At 56.0% G+C, this 19,247-nt stretch overlaps 2 protein-coding genes and 1 long non-coding RNA gene across 3 annotated transcripts in view; 2 read left to right on the top strand and 1 right to left on the bottom strand.

Annotated features, from left to right (window-relative positions):
- The window catches only part of LOC145529707 (uncharacterized), a 1,704,434-nt gene that overhangs the window by 265,157 nt on the left and 1,420,030 nt on the right, over positions 1-19,247 (bottom strand). Inside the window, exons 182-183 of the long non-coding RNA XR_014071296.1 lie at positions 12,059-12,170; positions 4,416-4,527 (exon numbers count right to left, since the gene is read on the bottom strand). This is a non-coding gene — a long non-coding RNA (uncharacterized LOC145529707). The remainder of the gene's footprint in view (positions 1-4,415; positions 4,528-12,058; positions 12,171-19,247) is intronic.
- Positions 8,233-10,103, top strand: LOC145529692 (uncharacterized). The gene is made up of 3 exons (XM_081550297.1): positions 8,233-8,402; positions 8,802-9,114; positions 9,365-10,103. The coding sequence occupies exons 1-3, from the start codon at positions 8,268-8,270 to the stop codon at positions 9,991-9,993; spliced, it is 1,077 nt and encodes a 358-aa protein (XP_081406423.1). The 5' UTR covers positions 8,233-8,267; the 3' UTR covers positions 9,994-10,103.
- LOC145529694 (uncharacterized) lies at positions 15,877-17,659 on the top strand. The gene is made up of 3 exons (XM_081550299.1): positions 15,877-16,046; positions 16,446-16,758; positions 17,009-17,659. The coding sequence occupies exons 1-3, from the start codon at positions 15,912-15,914 to the stop codon at positions 17,635-17,637; spliced, it is 1,077 nt and encodes a 358-aa protein (XP_081406425.1). The 5' UTR covers positions 15,877-15,911; the 3' UTR covers positions 17,638-17,659.

The raw sequence follows: 19,247 nt of genomic DNA, 5'->3' as shown, positions 1-19,247 counted from the left end.
TCGAGTCTTCCTTTCGGGCCTCCAACTTGGATGCGGGGTCTCAAAACAGTCAGGAGGGGCAGTGCCTTTTCCTGGGTACCACGGCGCATCCAGGCCTCGTTCTGCCCCATTCTGTGCTGTGTCAGCCCTGGATGGAGTCTTTCTTTCTGAAGTCTCAGCGCACAAGCTCCACGTGATATCGGCCCAAGGTGGAGAGGCATGGAGCCGCTCGTAGGCCGACAGACCTAGGAAACAGATGGGAGAATGACCCCCACTCTGCAGATGGAGAGACTGGGGAAACCCTGAGGGGCATATGCTTGTCCAGGGCCACACCACTTATGAGAAGAAGGAGCCTGGTCTGAGAGCAGCGGGGTCCTCGGAGCTCAGGCCCTGGCTGCACCCAGGCCTCCCCAGGGCTGTGGGCTGGGCTGTGTGGCTGTCACTGTGCCTGCACATGGCCTAAGGGGGGTGGTCGAGCAGTCAGAAACCCAGAGACTCCCTTGGGAAGTTTTGGGGAAGGGACCTCCGCACGAACCCCAGGAAATGATGTCACCTGCCGGCAACAGAACCCAACAGAACCCGCAACCCGGGTATCCAGGCCTCCAGAGCGGAGAGGAGCCCCCAGCCAGATCTCTTGCTGCCAGGATGTTCTGCTGTTTGCCCCTGCCCAGAGGCCGGGGCCTCAGGAGAGCTCACAGGCAGTGTGCGTGGGCACCCTGTCGACGTTGGCTCAGGGCACCCCCGAGAGGCCTCTGGCCCTCTGCCCGGAGAAACAGAAAGGTAACACGGGGAGCCCCAGGCCGGGCCAGGCCACCTCTCCCTTGCCACCCGGAAACACCGGGTCCTTTGCCTGTGTGTGTGGATGCGGGTTTCTCGGGGTGTGTCTCCCTCAAGGAAGCCCAGGCGGATGTGGGGTCAGAAGCCTGCGGACAAGTTGTGTCCACACCCCAGGGGAGAGCAGGCTGGCTGGGATGGGGAGAGTGCGGGCAGCGCCGGCCGCCCAGGCTGACCTCACACCCTCAGGTGGGTCTCTTTCCTCCCGGGTGGGGATCTGAGCAGACACACGTCTCTGACCCTTCTGGGAAGAGAAGTTCGAGCAGGCAGAAGCAGCGGCTCCACTGGCCAGGCCCAGCTCGGAAAACTCCCAGCACGGCTGGCTGACGGTCACTGTCGTTGCAGAGCTTCCCACGTGATGAGGCCGAGGACGGGGACACCCAGTCCACCTCCCGGAGGGAGGGGTCGGAGCACCACCCCCCCGCCCGTGAGGCCCAGTGCAGGCTCCAGGTGAGCGTGCCCACGGAGGCATCAGCCCCACCGGGGGCGAAGCGGAGGCGGGGAAGGCCTGCTGCCGAGACACCGCCCAGGATACACCCGGCGGCCCAGTCTGAGGCTGCCACGGAGCTCAGCACACCCGGCTCCGACCCAGAGTCCCGAGAACCCCGGCCTCTGAGGCAGCAGGAGGACCTGGAGCCCAGCACGCCAGAGCACAGAGGTGAGGACGCTGGGGCTGGTGCACGGGAGTGTGTGGGGAGGGGGTGCTGAGCTACACAGGGACGAGTCCCCGAAAGATGCTGCTGGGCCTGCAGCAAGCGCTGGCCTCACACCCCCACCCCCATCTTGCACACTTCAGTCCCAAAAGACATCCGACCCTGGGTATTCTTTCGGAATCTCTTGGAAGCTTTCTGTCCCGGGATACGCACATGCCAAGGCTGGCCTGTGGGCAAACTTTGCTTCTCCCCCAGCTCTAGCACTGGCCTCCAACTGGAACCAGGCTCCACTTCCCAGACCTGTGCCTACAGAGGTGGTGGCTCCAGGTGCAGGACCCAGGGATCCACCGAGGGTAGATGGAGAACCGAGACTTGCCCTCGCAGAGACACCAGGCCAGCTGGGTACTGGCCAGCACACCGGGCAGATCGCATCTCCGTGCCTGCAGGACCCCCAGCCCCAGGCACTGATGTCCCACCCCCTCAGCCAGAACCTCCACCTCCACGTGCACCTGTACCTGCTCGGGCTTTGGCAGGAGAACCCGAGGCAGAGGAGGAGTCACCGCCTCGGCAGGGAGAGCCTGCCCTGGCTCCCGCGCAACACCCAGACGCTGACGATGACTCACCCGCCCCTGCAGGAAGAACGAGCCCCCGCTCTGGACAGAGACCCAGAGCCCTTGCCGGAAACACCATGTCCAGGGGAGCGGTCGGCTCTGCCGCCTCCATCCCTGTCTGCTCACCGTGGACGCCGGCAACTCGGTCTGCCCCCAGGGGACATGGAGTTCCTTTCCCCTGAACTGCTTTGCATTTGGTTTGTTTCCACCTTTCTGGTGATGTTTTACTTTTTGTATGGTTTCGTCTATTTTTGTTGGTTAAGTTGGGATTAGTAAACTTTTTCATCATTGTTGCAATTTGGGAACACTGTTGTGTAACTCTGGTGATACTGTGTTACCATCACCACTCTGTAGTTTCAGACCCGTTCGATCTTTATGCCCCACCCGCCAACAAAGCCTGGATTCAAGGCAAGCACGCCCTGTTCATCCCTCCCCCCGATCCTGACCACAATTTCATCTTTTCTTTCTGCATTCCTTCCTATATTCTTGGTGTCCCCAATCAATGACTCTCAGTGAGATGACTGAAGGAGTTTTTTTCGGACTCTCCACCTACTGTAAGACTCCATTGGAGAGTTCTCATTTTTATGTCATTTGAACTAGCCTTTGATAGCTGAAAGGACGGTGTACATCCTTTCAAGATATCATGTGCCAAACGAAGCCCTTTTGGCAAATGCCATCATTATCTCCAGGCAGGCATTGCTGTTTGAAGGGTGACATCTCAGCCAGAAGGCAGAGGCTGAGCTCCTCTTGTTGCACCAGCTCCCAAAAGAAGCCAAGAAAGGGAGCTGGAACAACAAACCACCCCAACGCCCAGGAAAGCGTTCTTCACGACAGAAGGCTAGCAAATGACCCAACAACCTTGTGGCCCAGAACCCCTCTAGAAAAATCACTGTTCCATACAAAAGAGAAACACATGGGAAGTTCCAAGGAGAGGCAATGCCCATGGCCAGTGTACTTTAGAGACGGCCTGACCGCTCCGGGGAAGACACGCACCGACGGAACCCCTTGGGAAACAGCAGTGAGAGTCCTCACCATCGTAAGGGTTTCCTCTGGGGACAACCTGCCCTGGGCACCACATGAGGGAGCAGACCGGCTTCTCTTCCTCTGCCCCCACACCATTCACTCATGAAGGCAGCTCAGGTGTTCTCATGCCCTGCCTGCCTGCCTGCCTGCCTGGCTCATCCGTGAGCTGTGACCACCTCCAAGGCAGGACTCCACCTTCTCCTCTCTGTGTACCGTGAATCTGCACACAGTGGGCTTTCAGAACCTTAGGAGACTTGAGCCATTCCCACTCGAGCCAGAACCCTCCCCAGGAAGGAAAACAGCTGTGGAGTCATTTTGGCCCCAGCACTGGTTCCCAAACCCTGGCGGCTCCTACAGCCTCTACGGTGTGAAGAGGGAGGTCCCTTTTGACAGAGCTTTCCGGCTGTCAGATCGAAGCTGTTGTTTCACTGTCAGCTGTGTCTCTGCCGTTGCAGCCAGGTGGGCCACGCTGCTCCAAAGGAGCTCACAAGCTGAGTTGCAAGGGAGGTATTGAGAGGACAGGGATGGCTACAACGTGCTGCAAACTGAGTGAGGGTCCCCGCAATCCTCAGCAAAGGTCTGTGGTGTGCAAGTGGGGAGTAGAGGGCCCCCAAGTTCCAAAGGAAGGGAGGTACTCGGGAGATAAAGCCCTTGGCTGCTGTGGTAGCAGCTGCAGATGGCAGCTCGTCCACAGTGCACTTCGAATGAGGTCATATGAGCGGGACTCTGGAAATGGCTCCGAAATCCAGAGAAAGGGGTCAGGGTATGTGGGAATCCGGCGGGGGTGGGGGGTGGATGAAGGAAGGTGTCCTTCCTCTCTCCAGTGCAATTTGGTTTGGTGAGTCTCAAAGCTACCAGATGGCACTTCCCAAGTCAGGCCCCCGCAGGAATCAGGGTGGGCTGCGTGCCTCGGCCCCTGCCACAGGGACAAGCCACACCAGTGGCCTCCCTGAGCTCAAATGGCCGGATCTGGGGGTTCCGTCTGGGTGCACACCTCCTTGCTGTGGCCAAGTTCCCCCCTTCTCTGAGCACCAGCTTCATCATCCTCTCGAATGAGGACATCGATTGCTACCTTGGCACGTTACTCTCTTCATCCTGTGAAGACTCATTAGGCTTATCCTACAATTACTAGCTGGCCCGAAGAGATATCTCCTGAATCCAGATTAAGCTGGAGTCTCCCAGGCTCATCTGGCATGTCTTCCCTGAAGTCTGCCAAAACCCACACCCTTGCATTTCCAGGGACTCCCCTGAGCCGGCTGGGCAGAAAACCCAGCATGGTTCAAACAAGCTGACAGACAAGCGGGAGAGGACTCACGGGCAGACGGCCTCCGTCAGGTCTCGGGTGGAGCTCTGGGACCACAGCAGCAACGGGCCATCCCAGCCCCTGGGCTCAGCAGCGCCCTCATTCTCAGGCCGGCGGCTCTGCCCTGAGGGGAGCAGGAAGGTCACCAACTGCCGCAGGCGGACCTCAAGCCCCTCCCACTGCTGGAGCCTGACCTCCCCCGGCCCCACCCCTTCCCCTACCCCAGCAGGACGAGAGCTCGTCTTCCCCTGGCTTCCAACGTGAGGCCCGGCCCTGGGCCCCGATTGGGCACTGCCCCAGTCCGGAGCCAATCACAGTGGCCAGGGAGGTGGAACGCACCGATTGGCCAGGGCCAGGTCATGTGACCATGCTCCCCAGGAAACTCAAATATTACCAAGATTCCCTAACAAACCAATGAACAAAATTATCCACTAAAGGCAAACCGTACTTTTTAATGAGGCCGATGTCACAGAAAAAAAAAAAAAAAAGCTTCACAATGAACTGCTCAAGGAAGCTACTAAATAAACTTTCAGAAAAGTTAAGTAGTTTTTTTTTTTTTTAATAGGGTGACGGAGAGCTATACCTTTCCCATCTATGTGAATTTAGGTTTAAACTAGATTTCCCTTGGCTATTATATACGACAAAAAAACCCCACATCACCCCCTTTCACTCCCCCCACCCCCCAAAAGTGTTTTAGTCTATTGAGTTTTTGTGTCCTCAGTTGTGTCTGATTCACGGCAACTCACGAACTCTACACAGCCAGGCTCTTCCGTCCATGGAATTCAGGGCAATTTTTTTCTGTCACAGTAAATGCCCACCCTGGGTGATCCAAAGGCAAGGGCTCAGAGGCTCCTGAGAGTCTAACTCCTTTCAGCCGAGCACAGAGCTGGCTCCTCACTGGGATGCCTGTGGCCTGGGGCTCCCAGAGGGGAGAGCAGCACTCGCCCCACCGTGTGGTCACTGCTGGAAGTGCAGGCTGCTCCTCACTCCCCCTTGACAGTGTCCCTGAGGGCAGAACAGTGGGAATCTACTCAAGGTGGAAATGCAAACTCCCATGCAACCAAACTTCCCACAAGGTCTCCAAAACCACTCAGGAACAGGGAATTGGAAACTGCAGGGCATGACATGAATGGAGATGGAGACTTGACACCTTACACCGAGTTCACTTCCAGTTATCCCTAGACAAAGTTTCCATGAAAACTTGTCACAAATCTAGAAGAACAATGAGCAGAAACCGGACACGTGCTTTGAGTCTTCACACACAAAACTAAAAGGCAGTCCACAAAACAACCCAGAGAATACAGTGGACTTTGCAAAATCAAAGATATCTACTGTGGGAAAGACCTCATTACAAAAGCAAAAGACAGGTCATACATCGCGAGACGAATGAGTGGAAACACAAAGCTTCTCAAGGATGTGTCTCCAAACAGACAAAGAACACCAACACAACAAGCCTGTGAAAACTAGGGAAAGGTCTGAAGGGACACCAGACTGAGGAAGACACACACAGAGTATCCCGGATGATGTCCAGCACTGAGGGCCTGAAGAAACAACAGTCTAGTTGCACTCGCTCAGGCCTGTGTGACCCTGGATGAGGCCTCTGTTTCCCGGTGGCTCTGAGAGATGGACAGGGAGGAAGGGGAAGAGAAATCACTTGCATTTCTAATACTCACAGCAAAGTCTTCCAATGAGAAGGGAATTATCACCCCCACTGACAATGCCATTCACTGAAGTGATACCCACGAGTCCATCTAACCCAGAAGGGAAGGAAGGACCTGTTCTCACAAAACGGCGAGAGATGGAAGAAGGAAGATCAAGCCCACACCAATCACTGGAAAGAGAAGCTGTGCTCAGGGCTTGAAAGAATTCCTATTGGGAAAATGATGTCACAGCCCCACAAGGCAATCCACAGCTTGGACGCTATTCCTCCCAAAATGCCAATGCATTGTCGCACCGAACAAAGAATTGCAAAAGGGGTTACGGAAACAGAAAAGAGCCTAAATTGTCAATACAATCCGACGAAAAAGCCCCGATACGGACATCCAAGGTTGTGTGAAAGGAAATTAGACGACCAAACTAGGATCCTCAGGAGAGTATCGGAGAAGGCGATGGCGACCCACGCCAGTACTCTTGCCTGGAAAATGCCCTGGACGGAGGAGCCTGGTAGGCTGCAGGCCATGGGGTCGCGCAGAGTCAGACACGACTGAAGTGACTTAGCCGCAGCGGCAGCAGCAGGACAGTATGCTATTGGGAATACAACAACACACACAGATCCAGATCGATGGAATAAAGTTGAGGGTCCAGAAACAAACCCCGGCATCCATGGTCAACTCATCTCTGACACAGAAGGGGAGAATATCCAAATGCGAACAAGAAAGCCTCTTCAATAAATGGCCAGGGGAAAACCAGACAGCTACATCTGAAGAACGCTATTGGTTTTGATCTCACACCACCTCAATATCGGGGAAAAACCTCACCCTAAAGACTGATGTCATGAGATAGCTAGAAAGAAGCGTAGGTCAAAGGCTCCTTAACATCAGAGTCTCCTTGCCATTTGCTGGGCGGAGGTAGAAATGGGTCTCTTCAAGTAAGGGAAAGAGGGAAACGAAGTACACCAATGGGTTTCCATCCAATGGAACCTCTTCACAACAGAGAAGCTAAGCATTCACAGATGCAAAAGATAGGAAACGGAACATGAGAGACTCCTTGCAAGTGGTGTATCTGAGAAGGGGTTCATATGGAAAGAGACAAAGAATGCACAGCACTCAGATTCCAAGAAACACCACCACCACCCTTGACCCTTCCCCCATGACCAACTCCGACCTAAAGCCTTTCTCTCCCTCTAACCCATCCCTAAAACATAACCCTCATCTAATCATATACATGTGCATTCCTAGCATCCATCCATCCACACACGAGAGAGAAAGAGGAAGACACAGACTGAATCGAGAAAGGAAAAGAGAGGGACACAGCCAGAGAGAGACACGGAACCAAAGAGAGGAAAGGAGTCGACGGTCCAGACTTTTCATCAGTCTGTCTCGAAGGTAGAAGCATTGACAGCGCCCATCCACCCCAGAAGGGGGAAAAGGACGGAAGGTTTGGAGAGGAAAAGACAAGAACGCAGGGAGCCATTAGAAGCTCAGCCACCCGCAGAAGCCGAGCTGGGACACTTGAACAGAATCTCAATGGAAACAGAGGACCAGAAAGTTGGCTACTCTTTTCTATAAGAGAGGGAGACCTTCGAGTCTTCCTTTCGGGCCTCCAACTTGGATGCGGGGTCTCAAAACAGTCAGGAGGGGCAGTGCCTTTTCCTGGGTACCACGGCGCATCCAGGCCTCGTTCTGCCCCATTCTGTGCTGTGTCAGCCCTGGATGGAGTCTTTCTTTCTGAAGTCTCAGCGCACAAGCTCCACGTGATATCGGCCCCAGGTGGAGAGGCATGGAGCCGCTCGTAGGCCGACAGACCTAGGAAACAGATGGGAGAATGACCCCCACTCTGCAGATGGAGAGACTGGGGAAACCCTGAGGGGCATATGCTTGTCCAGGGCCACACCACTTATGAGAAGAAGGAGCCTGGTCTGAGAGCAGCGGGGTCCTCGGAGCTCAGGCCCTGGCTGCACCCAGGCCTCCCCAGGGCTGTGGGCTGGGCTGTGTGGCTGTCACTGTGCCTGCACATGGCCTAAGGGGGGTGGTCGAGCAGTCAGAAACCCAGAGACTCCCTTGGGAAGTTTTGGGGAAGGGACCTCCGCACGAACCCCAGGAAATGATGTCACCTGCCGGCAACAGAACCCAACAGAACCCGCAACCCGGGTATCCAGGCCTCCAGAGCGGAGAGGAGCCCCCAGCCAGATCTCTTGCTGCCAGGATGTTCTGCTGTTTGCCCCTGCCCAGAGGCCGGGGCCTCAGGAGAGCTCACAGGCAGTGTGCGTGGGCACCCTGTCGACGTTGGCTCAGGGCACCCCCGAGAGGCCTCTGGCCCTCTGCCCGGAGAAACAGAAAGGTAACACGGGGAGCCCCAGGCCGGGCCAGGCCACCTCTCCCATGCCACCCGGAAACACCGGGTCCTTTGCCTGTGTGTGTGGATGCGGGTTTCTCGGGGTGTGTCTCCCTCAAGGAAGCCCAGGCGGATGTGGGGTCAGAAGCCTGCGGACAAGTTGTGTCCACACCCCAGGGGAGAGCAGGCTGGCTGGGATGGGGAGAGTGCGGGCAGCGCCGGCCGCCCAGGCTGACCTCACACCCTCAGGTGGGTCTCTTTCCTCCCGGGTGGGGATCTGAGCAGACACACGTCTCTGACCCTTCTGGGAAGAGAAGTTCGAGCAGGCAGAAGCAGCGGCTCCACTGGCCAGGCCCAGCTCGGAAAACTCCCAGCACGGCTGGCTGACGGTCACTGTCGTTGCAGAGCTTCCCACGTGATGAGGCCGAGGACGGGGACACCCCGTCCACCTCCCGGAGGGAGGGGTCGGAGCACCACCCCCCCGCCCGTGAGGCCCAGTGCAGGCTCCAGGTGAGCGTGCCCACGGAGGCATCAGCCCCACCGGGGGCGAAGCGGAGGCGGGGAAGGCCTGCTGCCGAGACACCGCCCAGGATACACCCGGCGGCCCAGTCTGAGGCTGCCACGGAGCTCAGCACACCCGGCTCCGACCCAGAGTCCCGAGAACCCCGGCCTCTGAGGCAGCAGGAGGACCTGGAGCCCAGCACGCCAGAGCACAGAGGTGAGGACGCTGGGGCTGGTGCACGGGAGTGTGTGGGGAGGGGGTGCTGAGCTACACAGGGACGAGTCCCCGAAAGATGCTGCTGGGCCTGCAGCAAGCGCTGGCCTCACACCCCCACCCCCATCTTGCACACTTCAGTCCCAAAAGACATCCGACCCTGGGTATTCTTTGGGAATCTCTTGGAAGCTTTCTGTCCCGGGATACGCACATGCCAAGGCTGGCCTGTGGGCAAACTTTGCTTCTCCCCCAGCTCTAGCACTGGCCTCCAACTGGAACCAGGCTCCACTTCCCAGACCTGTGCCTACAGAGGTGGTGGCTCCAGGTGCAGGACCCAGGGATCCACCGAGGGTAGATGGAGAACCGAGACTTGCCCTCGCAGAGACACCAGGCCAGCTGGGTACTGGCCAGCACACCGGGCAGATCGGATCTCCGTGCCTGCAGGACCCCCAGCCCCAGGCACTGATGTCCCACCCCCTCAGCCAGAACCTCCACCTCCACGTGCACCTGTACCCGCTCGGGCTTTGGCAGGAGAACCCGAGGCAGAGGAGGAGTCACCGCCTCGGCAGGGAGAGCCTGCCCTGGCTCCCGCGCAACACCCAGACGCCGACGATGACTCACCCGCCCCTGCAGGAAGAACGAGCCCCCGCTCTGGACAGAGACCCAGAGCCCTTGCCGGAAACACCATGTCCAGGGGAGCGGTCGGCTCTGCCGCCTCCATCCCTGTCTGCTCACCGTGGACGCCGGCAACTCGGTCTGCCCCCAGGGGACATGGAGTTCCTTTCCCCTGAACTGCTTTGCATTTGGTTTGTTTCCACCTTTCTGGTGATGGTTTACTTTTTGTATGGTTTCGTCTATTTTTGTTGGTTAAGTTGGGATTAGTAAACTTTTTCATCATTGTTGCAATTTGGGAACACTGTTGTGTAACTCTGGTGATACTGTGTTACCATCACCACTCTGTAGTTTCAGACCCGTTCGATCTTTATGCCCCACCCGCCAACAAAGCCTGGGTTCAAGGCAAGGAGGCCCTGTTCATCCCTCCCCCCGATCCTGACCACAATTTCATCTTTTCTTTCTGCATTCCTTCCTATATTCTTGGTGTCCCCAATCAATGACTCTCAGTGAAATGACTGAAGGAGTTTTTTTCGGACTCTCCACCTACTGTAAGACTCCATTGGAGAGTTCTCATTTTTATGTCATTTGAACTAGCCTTTGATAGCTGAAAGGACGGTGTACGTCCTTTCAAGATATCATGTGCCAAACGAAGCCCTTTTGGCAAATGCCATCATTATCTCCAGGCAGGCATTGCTGTTTGAAGGGTGACATCTCAGCCAGAAGGCAGAGGCTGAGCTCCTCTTGTTGCACCAGCTCCCAAAAGAAGCCAAGAAAGGGAGCTGGAACAACAAACCACCCCAACGCCCAGGAAAGCGTTCTTCACGACAGAAGGCTAGCAAATGACCCAACAACCTTGTGGCCCAGAACCCCTCTAGAAAAATCACTGTTCCATACAAAAGAGAAACACATGGGAAGTTCCAAGGAGAGGCAATGCCCATGGCCAGTGTACTTTAGAGACGGCCTGACCGCTCCGGGGAAGACACGCACCGACGGAACCCCTTGGGAAACAGCAGTGAGAGTCCTCACCGTCGTAAGGGTTTCCTCTGGGGACAACCTGCCCTGGGCACCACATGAGGGAGCAGACCGGCTTCTCTTCCTCTGCCCCCACACCATTCACTCATGAAGGCAGCTCAGGTGTTCTCATGCCCTGCCTGCCTGCCTGCCTGCCTGGCTCATCCGTGAGCTGTGACCACCTCCAAGGCAGGACTCCACCTTCTCCTCTCTGTGTACCGTGAATCTGCACACAGTGGGCTTTCAGAACCTTAGGAGACTTGAGCCATTCCCACTCGAGCCAGAACCCTCCCCAGGAAGGAAAACAGCTGTGGAGTCATTTTGGCCCCAGCACTGGTTCCCAAACCCTGGCGGCTCCTACAGCCTCTACGGTGTGAAGAGGGAGGTCCCTTTTGACAGAGCTTTCCGGCTGTCAGATCGAAGCTGTTGTTTCACTGTCAGCTGTGTCTCTGCCGTTGCAGCCAGGTGGGCCACGCTGCTCCAAAGGAGCTCACAAGCTGAGTTGCAAGGGAGGTATTGAGAGGACAGGGATGGCTACAACGTGCTGCAAGCTGAGTGAGGGTCCCCACAATCCTCAGCAAAGGTCTGTGGTGTGCAAGTGGGGAGTAGAGGGCCCCCAAGTTCCAAAGGAAGGGAGGTACTCGGGAGATAAAGCCCTTGGCTGCTGTGGTAGCAGCTGCAGATGGCAGCTCGTCCACAGTGCACTTCGAATGAGGTCATATGAGCGGGACTCTGGAAATGGCTCCGAAATCCAGAGAAAGGGGTCAGGGTATGTGGGAATCCGGCGGGGGTGGGGGGTGGATGAAGGAAGGTGTCCTTCCTCTCTCCAGTGCAATTTGGTTTGGTGAGTCTCAAAGCTACCAGATGGCACTTCCCAAGTCAGGCCCCCGCAGGAATCAGGGTGGGCTGCGTGCCTCGGCCCCTGCCACAGGGACAAGCCACACCAGTGGCCTCCCTGAGCGCAAATGGCCGGATCTGGGGGTTCCGTCTGGGTGCACACCTCCTGGCTGTGGCCAAGTTCCCCCCTTCTCTGAGCACCAGCTTCATCATCCTCTCGAATGAGGACATCGATTGCTACCTTGGCACGTTACTATCTTCATCCTGTGAAGACTCATTAGGCTTATCCTACAATTACTAGCTGGCCCGAAGAGATATCTCCTGAATCCAGATTAAGCTGGAGTCTCCCAGGCTCATCTGGCATGTCTTCCCTGAAGTCTGCCAAAACCCACACCCTTGCATTTCCAGGGACTCCCCTGAGCCGGCTGGGCAGAAAACCCAGCATGGTTCAAACAAGCTGACAGACAAGCGGGAGAGGACTCACGGGCAGACGGCCTCCGTCAGGTCTCGGGTGGAGCTCTGGGACCACAGCAGCAACGGGCCATCCCAGCCCCTGGGCTCAGCAGCGCCCTCATTCTCAGGCCGGCGGCTCTGCCCTGAGGGGAGCAGGAAGGTCACCAACTGCCGCAGGCGGACCTCAAGCCCCTCCCACTGCTGGAGCCTGACCTCCCCCGGCCCCACCCCTTCCCCTACCCCTGCAGGACGAGAGCTCGTCTTCCCCTGGCTTCCAACGTGAGGCCCGGCCCTGGGCCCCGATTGGGCACTGCCCCAGTCCGGAGCCAATCACAGTGGCCAGGGAGGTGGAACGCACCGATTGGCCAGGGCCAGGTCATGTGACCATGCTCCCCAGGAAACTCAAATATTACCAAGATTCCCTAACAAGCCAATGAACAAAATTATCCACTAAAGGCAAACCGTACTTTTTAATGAGGCCGATGTCACAGAAAAAAAAAAAAAAAAGCTTCACAATGAACTGCTCAAGGAAGCTACTAAATAAACTTTCAGAAAAGTTAAGTAGTTTTTTTTTTTTTTTAATAGGGTGACGGAGAGCTATACCTTTCCCATCTATGTGAATTTAGGTTTAAACTAGATTTCCCTTGGCTATTATATACGACAAAAAAACCCCACATCACCCCCTTTCACTCCCCCCACCCCCCAAAAGTGTTTTAGTCTATTGAGTTTTTGTGTCCTCAGTTGTGTCTGATTCACGGCAACTCAAGAACTCTACACAGCCAGGCTCTTCCGTCCATGGAATTCAGGGCAATTTTTTTCTGTCACAGTAAATGCCCACCCTGGGTGATCCAAAGGCAAGGGCTCAGAGGCTCCTGAGAGTCTAACTCCTTTCAGCCGAGCACAGAGCTGGCTCCTCACTGGGATGCCTGTGGCCTGGGGCTCCCAGAGGGGAGAGCAGCACTCGCCCCACCGTGTGGTCACTGCTGGAAGTGCAGGCTGCTCCTCACTCCCCCTTGACAGTGTCCCTGAGGGCAGAACAGTGGGAATCTACTCAAGGTGGAAATGCAAACTCCCATGCAACCAAACTTCCCACAAGGTCTCCAAAACCACTCAGGAACAGGGAATTGGAAACTGCAGGGCATGACATGAATGGAGATGGAGACTTGACACCTTACACCGAGTTCACTTCCAGTTATCCCTAGACAAAGTTTCCATGAAAACTTGTCACAAATCTAGAAGAACAATGAGCAGAAACCGGACACGTGCTTTGAGTCTTCACACACAAAACTAAAAGGCAGTCCACAAAACAACCCAGGGAATACAGTGGACTTTGCAAAATCAAAGATATCTACTGTGGGAAAGACCTCATTACAAAAGCAAAAGACAGGTCATACATCGCGAGACGAATGAGTGGAAACACAAAGCTTCTCAAGGATGTGTCTCCAAACAGACAAAGAACACCAACACAACAAGCCTGTGAAAACTAGGGAAAGGTCTGAAGGGACACCAGACTGAGGAAGACACACACAGAGTATCCCGGATGATGTCCAGCACTGAGGGCCTGAAGAAACAACAGTCTAGTTGCACTCGCTCAGGCCTGTGTGACCCTGGATGAGGCCTCTGTTTCCCGGTGGCTCTGAGAGATGGACAGGGAGGAAGGGGAAGAGAAATCACTTGCATTTCTAATACTCACAGCAAAGTCTTCCAATGAGAAGGGAATTATCACCCCCACTGACAATGCCATTCACTGAAGTGATACCCACGAGTCCATCTAACCCAGAAGGGAAGGAAGGACCTGTTCTCACAAAACGGCGAGAGATGGAAGAAGGAAGATCAAGCCCACACCAATCACTGGAAAGAGAAGCTGTTCTCAGGGCTTGAAAGAATTCCTATTGGGAAAATGATGTCACAGCCCCACAAGGCAATCCACAGCTTGGACGCTATTCCTCCCAAAATGCCAATGCATTGTCGCACCGAACAAAGAATTGCAAAAGGGGTTACGGAAACAGAAAAGAGCCTAAATTGTCAATACAATCCGACGAAAAAGCCCCGATACGGACATCCAAGGTTGTGTGAAAGGAAATTAGACGACCAAACTAGGATCCTCAGGAGAGTATCGGAGAAGGCGATGGCGACCCACGCCAGTACTCTTGCCTGGAAAATGCCCTGGACGGAGGAGCCTGGTAGGCTGCAGGCCATGGGGTCGCGCAGAGTCAGACACGACTGAAGTGACTTAGCCGCAGCGGCAGCAGCAGGACAGTATGCTATTGGGAATACAACAACACACACAGATCCAGATCGATGGAATAAAGTTGAGGGTCCAGAAACAAACCCCGGCATCCATGGTCAACTCATCTCTGACACAGAAGGGGAGAATATCCAAATGCGAACAAGAAAGCCTCTTCAATAAATGGCCATGGGAAAACCAGACAGCTACATCTGAAGAACGCTATTGGTTTTGATCTCACACCACCTCAATATCGGGGAAAAACCTCACCCTAAAGACTGATGTCATGAGATAGCTAGAAAGAAGCGTAGGTCAAAGGCTCCTTAACATCAGAGTCTCCTTGCCATTTGCTGGGCGGAGGTAGAAATGGGTCTCTTCAAGTAAGGGAAAGAGGGAAACGAAGTACACCAATGGGTTTCCATCCAATGGAACCTCTTCACAACAGAGAAGCTAAGCATTCACAGATTCAAAAGATAGGAAATGGAACATGAGAGACTCCTTGCAAGTGGTGTATCTGAGAAGGGGTTCATATGGAAAGAGACAAAGAATGCACAGCACTCAGATTCCAAGAAACACCACCACCACCCTTGACCCTTCCCCCATGACCAACTCCGACCTAAAGCCTTTCTCTCCCTCTAACCCATCCCTAAAACATAACCCTCATCTAATCATATACATGTGCATTCCTAGCATCCATCCATCCACACACGAGAGAGAAAGAGGAAGACACAGACTGAATCGAGAAAGGAAAAGAGAGGGACACAGCCAGAGAGAGACACGGAACCAAAGAGAGGAAAGGAGTCGACGGTCCAGACTTTTCATCAGTCTGTCTCGAAGGTAGAAGCATTGACAGCGCCCATCCACCCCAGAAGGGGGAAAAGGACGGAAGGTTTGGAGAGGAAAAGCCAAGAACGCAGGGAGCCATTAGAAGCTCAGCCACCCGCAGAAGCCGAGCTGGGACACTTGAACAGAATCTCAATGGAAACAGAGGACCAGAAAGTTGGCTACTCTTTTCTATAAGAGAGGGAGACCTTCGAGTCTTCCTTTCGGGCCTCCAACTTGGATGCGGGGTCTCAAAACAGTCAGGAGGGGCAGTGCCTTTTCCTGGGTACCACGGCGCATCCAGGCCTCGTTCTGCCCCATTCTGTGCTGTGTCAGCCCTGGATGGAGTCTTTCTTTCTGAAGTCTCAGCGCACAAGCTCCACGTGATATCGGCCCCAGGTGGAGAGGCATGGAGCCGCTCGTAGGCCGACAGACCTAGGAAACAGATGGGAGAATGACCCCCACTCTGCAGATGGAGAGACTGGGGAAACCCTGAGGGGCATATGCTTGTCCAGGGCCACACCACTTATGAGAAGAAGGAGCCTGGTCTGAGAGCAGCGGGGTCCTCGGAGCTCAGGCCCTGGCTGCACCCAGGCCTCCCCAGGGCTGTGGGCTGGGCTGTGTGGCTGTCACTGTGCCTGCACATGGCCTAAGGGGGGTGGTCGAGCAGTCAGAAACCCAGAGACTCCCTTGGGAAGTTTTGGGGAAGGGACCTCCGCACGAACCCCAGGAAATGATGTCACCTGCCGGCAACAGAACCCAACAGAACCCGCAACCCGGGTATCCAGGCCTCCAGAGCGGAGAGGAGCCCCCAGCCAGATCTCTTGCTGCCAGGATGTTCTGCTGTTTGCCCCTGCCCAGAGGCCGGGGCCTCAGGAGAGCTCACAGGCAGTGTGCGTGGGCACCCTGTCGACGTTGGCTCAGGGCACCCCCGAGAGGCCTCTGGCCCTCTGCCCGGAGAAACAGAAAGGTAACACGGGGAGCCCCAGGCCGGGCCAGGCCACCTCTCCCATGCCACCCGGAAACACCGGGTCCTTTGCCTGTGTGTGTGGATGCGGGTTTCTCGGGGTGTGTCTCCCTCAAGGAAGCCCAGGCGGATGTGGGGTCAGAAGCCTGCGGACAAGTTGTGTCCACACCCCAGGGGAGAGCAGGCTGGCTGGGATGGGGAGAGTGCGGGCAGCGCCGGCCGCCCAGGCTGACCTCACACCCTCAGGTGGGTCTCTTTCCTCCCGGGTGGGGATCTGAGCAGACACACGTCTCTGACCCTTCTGGGAAGAGAAGTTCGAGCAGGCAGAAGCAGCGGCTCCACTGGCCAGGCCCAGCTCGGAAAACTCCCAGCACGGCTGGCTGACGGTCACTGTCGTTGCAGAGCTTCCCACGTGATGAGGCCGAGGACGGGGACACCCCGTCCACCTCCCGGAGGGAGGGGTCGGAGCACCACCCCCCCGCCCGTGAGGCCCAGTGCAGGCTCCAGGTGAGCGTGCCCACGGAGGCATCAGCCCCACCGGGGGCGAAGCGGAGGCGGGGAAGGCCTGCTGCCGAGACACCGCCCAGGATACACCCGGCGGCCCAGTCTGAGGCTGCCACGGAGCTCAGCACACCCGGCTCCGACCCAGAGTCCCGAGAACCCCGGCCTCTGAGGCAGCAGGAGGACCTGGAGCCCAGCACGCCAGAGCACAGAGGTGAGGACGCTGGGGCTGGTGCACGGGAGTGTGTGGGGAGGGGGTGCTGAGCTACACAGGGACGAGTCCCCGAAAGATGCTGCTGGGCCTGCAGCAAGCGCTGGCCTCACACCCCCACCCCCATCTTGCACACTTCAGTCCCAAAAGACATCCGACCCTGGGTATTCTTTGGGAATCTCTTGGAAGCTTTCTGTCCCGGGATACGCACATGCCAAGGCTGGCCTGTGGGCAAACTTTGCTTCTCCCCCAGCTCTAGCACTGGCCTCCAACTGGAACCAGGCTCCACTTCCCAGACCTGTGCCTACAGAGGTGGTGGCTCCAGGTGCAGGACCCAGGGATCCACCGAGGGTAGATGGAGAACCGAGACTTGCCCTCGCAGAGACACCAGGCCAGCTGGGTACTGGCCAGCACACCGGGCAGATCGGATCTCCGTGCCTGCAGGACCCCCAGCCCCAGGCACTGATGTCCCACCCCCTCAGCCAGAACCTCCACCTCCACGTGCACCTGTACCCGCTCGGGCTTTGGCAGGAGAACCCGAGGCAGAGGAGGAGTCACCGCCTCGGCAGGGAGAGCCTGCCCTGGCTCCCGCGCAACACCCAGACGCCGACGATGACTCACCCGCCCCTGCAGGAAGAACGAGCCCCCGCTCTGGACAGAGACCCAGAGCCCTTGCCGGAAACACCATGTCCAGGGGAGCGGTCGGCTCTGCCGCCTCCATCCCTGTCTGCTCACCGTGGACGCCGGCAACTCGGTCTGCCCCCAGGGGACATGGAGTTCCTTTCCCCTGAACTGCTTTTCATTTGGTTTGTTTCCACCTTTCTGGTGATGTTTTACTTTTTGTATGGTTTCGTCTATTTTTGTTGGTTAAGTTGGGATTAGTAAACTTTTTCATCATTGTTGCAATTTGGGAACACTGTTGTGTAACTCTGGTGATACTGTGTTACCATCACCACTCTGTAGTTTCAGACCCGTTCGATCTTTATGCCCCACCCGCCAACAAAGCCTGGGTTCAAGGCAAGGAGGCCCTGTTCATCCCTCCCCCCGATCCTGACCACAATTTCATCTTTTCTTTCTGCATTCCTTCCTATATTCTTGGTGTCCCCAATCAATGACTCTCAGTGAAATGACTGAAGGAGTTTTTTTCGGACTCTCCACCTACTGTAAGACTCCATTGGAGAGTTCTCATTTTTATGTCATTTGAACTAGCCTTTGATAGCTGAAAGGACGGTGTACGTCCTTTCAAGATATCATGTGCCAATCGAAGCCCTTTTGGCAAATGCCATCATTATCTCCAGGCAGGCATTGCTGTTTGAAGGGTGACATCTCAGCCAGAAGGCAGAGGCTGAGCTCCTCTTGTTGCACCAGCTCCCAAAAGAAGCCAAGAAAGGGAGCTGGAACAACAAACCACCCCAACGCCCAGGAAAGCGTTCTTCACGACAGAAGGCTAGCAAATGACCCAACAACCTTGTGGCCCAGAACCCCTCTAGAAAAATCACTGTTCCATACAAAAGAGAAACACATGGGAAGTTCCAAGGAGAGGCAATGCCCATGGCCAGTGTACTTTAGAGACGGCCTGACCGCTCCGGGGAAGACACGCACCGACGGAACCCCTTGGGAAACAGCAGTGAGAGTCCTCACCGTCGTAAGGGTTTCCTCTGGGGACAACCTGCCCTGGGCACCACATGAGGGAGCAGACCGGCTTCTCTTCCTCTGCCCCCACACCATTCACTCATGAAGGCAGCTCAGGTGTTCTCATGCCCTGCCTGCCTGCCTGCCTGCCTGGCTCATCCGTGAGCTGTGACCACCTCCAAGGCAGGACTCCACCTTCTCCTCTCTGTGTACCGTGAATCTGCACACAGTGGGCTTTCAGAACCTTAGGAGACTTGAGCCATTCCCACTCGAGCCAGAACCCTCCCCAGGAAGGAAAACAGCTGTGGAGTCATTTTGGCCCCAGCACTGGTTCCCAAACCCTGGCGGCTCCTACAGCCTCTACGGTGTGAAGAGGGAGGTCCCTTTTGACAGAGCTTTCCGGCTGTCAGATCGAAGCTGTTGTTTCACTGTCAGCTGTGTCTCTGCCGTTGCAGCCAGGTGGGCCACGCTGCTCCAAAGGAGCTCACAAGCTGAGTTGCAAGGGAGGTATTGAGAGGACAGGGATGGCTACAACGTGCTGCAAACTGAGTGAGGGTCCCCACAATCCTCAGCAAAGGTCTGTGGTGTGCAAGTGGGGAGTAGAGGGCCCCCAAGTTCCAAAGGAAGGGAGGTACTCGGGAGATAAAGCCCTTGGCTGCTGTGGTAGCAGCTACAGATGGCAGCTCGTCCACAGTGCACTTCGAATGAGGTCATATGAGCGGGACTCTGGAAATGGCTCCGAAATCCAGAGAAAGGGGTCAGGGTATGTGGGAATCCGGCGGGGGTGGGGGGTGGATGAAGGAAGGTGTCCTTCCTCTCTCCAGTGCAATTTGGTTTGGTGAGTCTCAAAGCTACCAGAT

This window comes from Giraffa tippelskirchi, chromosome 12 (genome assembly GCF_054371585.1).
Source record: "Giraffa tippelskirchi isolate mGirTip1 chromosome 12, T2T-mGirTip1v1.2.pri, whole genome shotgun sequence".
NCBI classification, from domain to species: domain Eukaryota; kingdom Metazoa; phylum Chordata; class Mammalia; order Artiodactyla; family Giraffidae; genus Giraffa; species Giraffa tippelskirchi.
The sequence above is the reverse complement of the archived record's forward strand: the minus strand, read 5'-3'. Positions and strand labels throughout refer to the sequence as shown.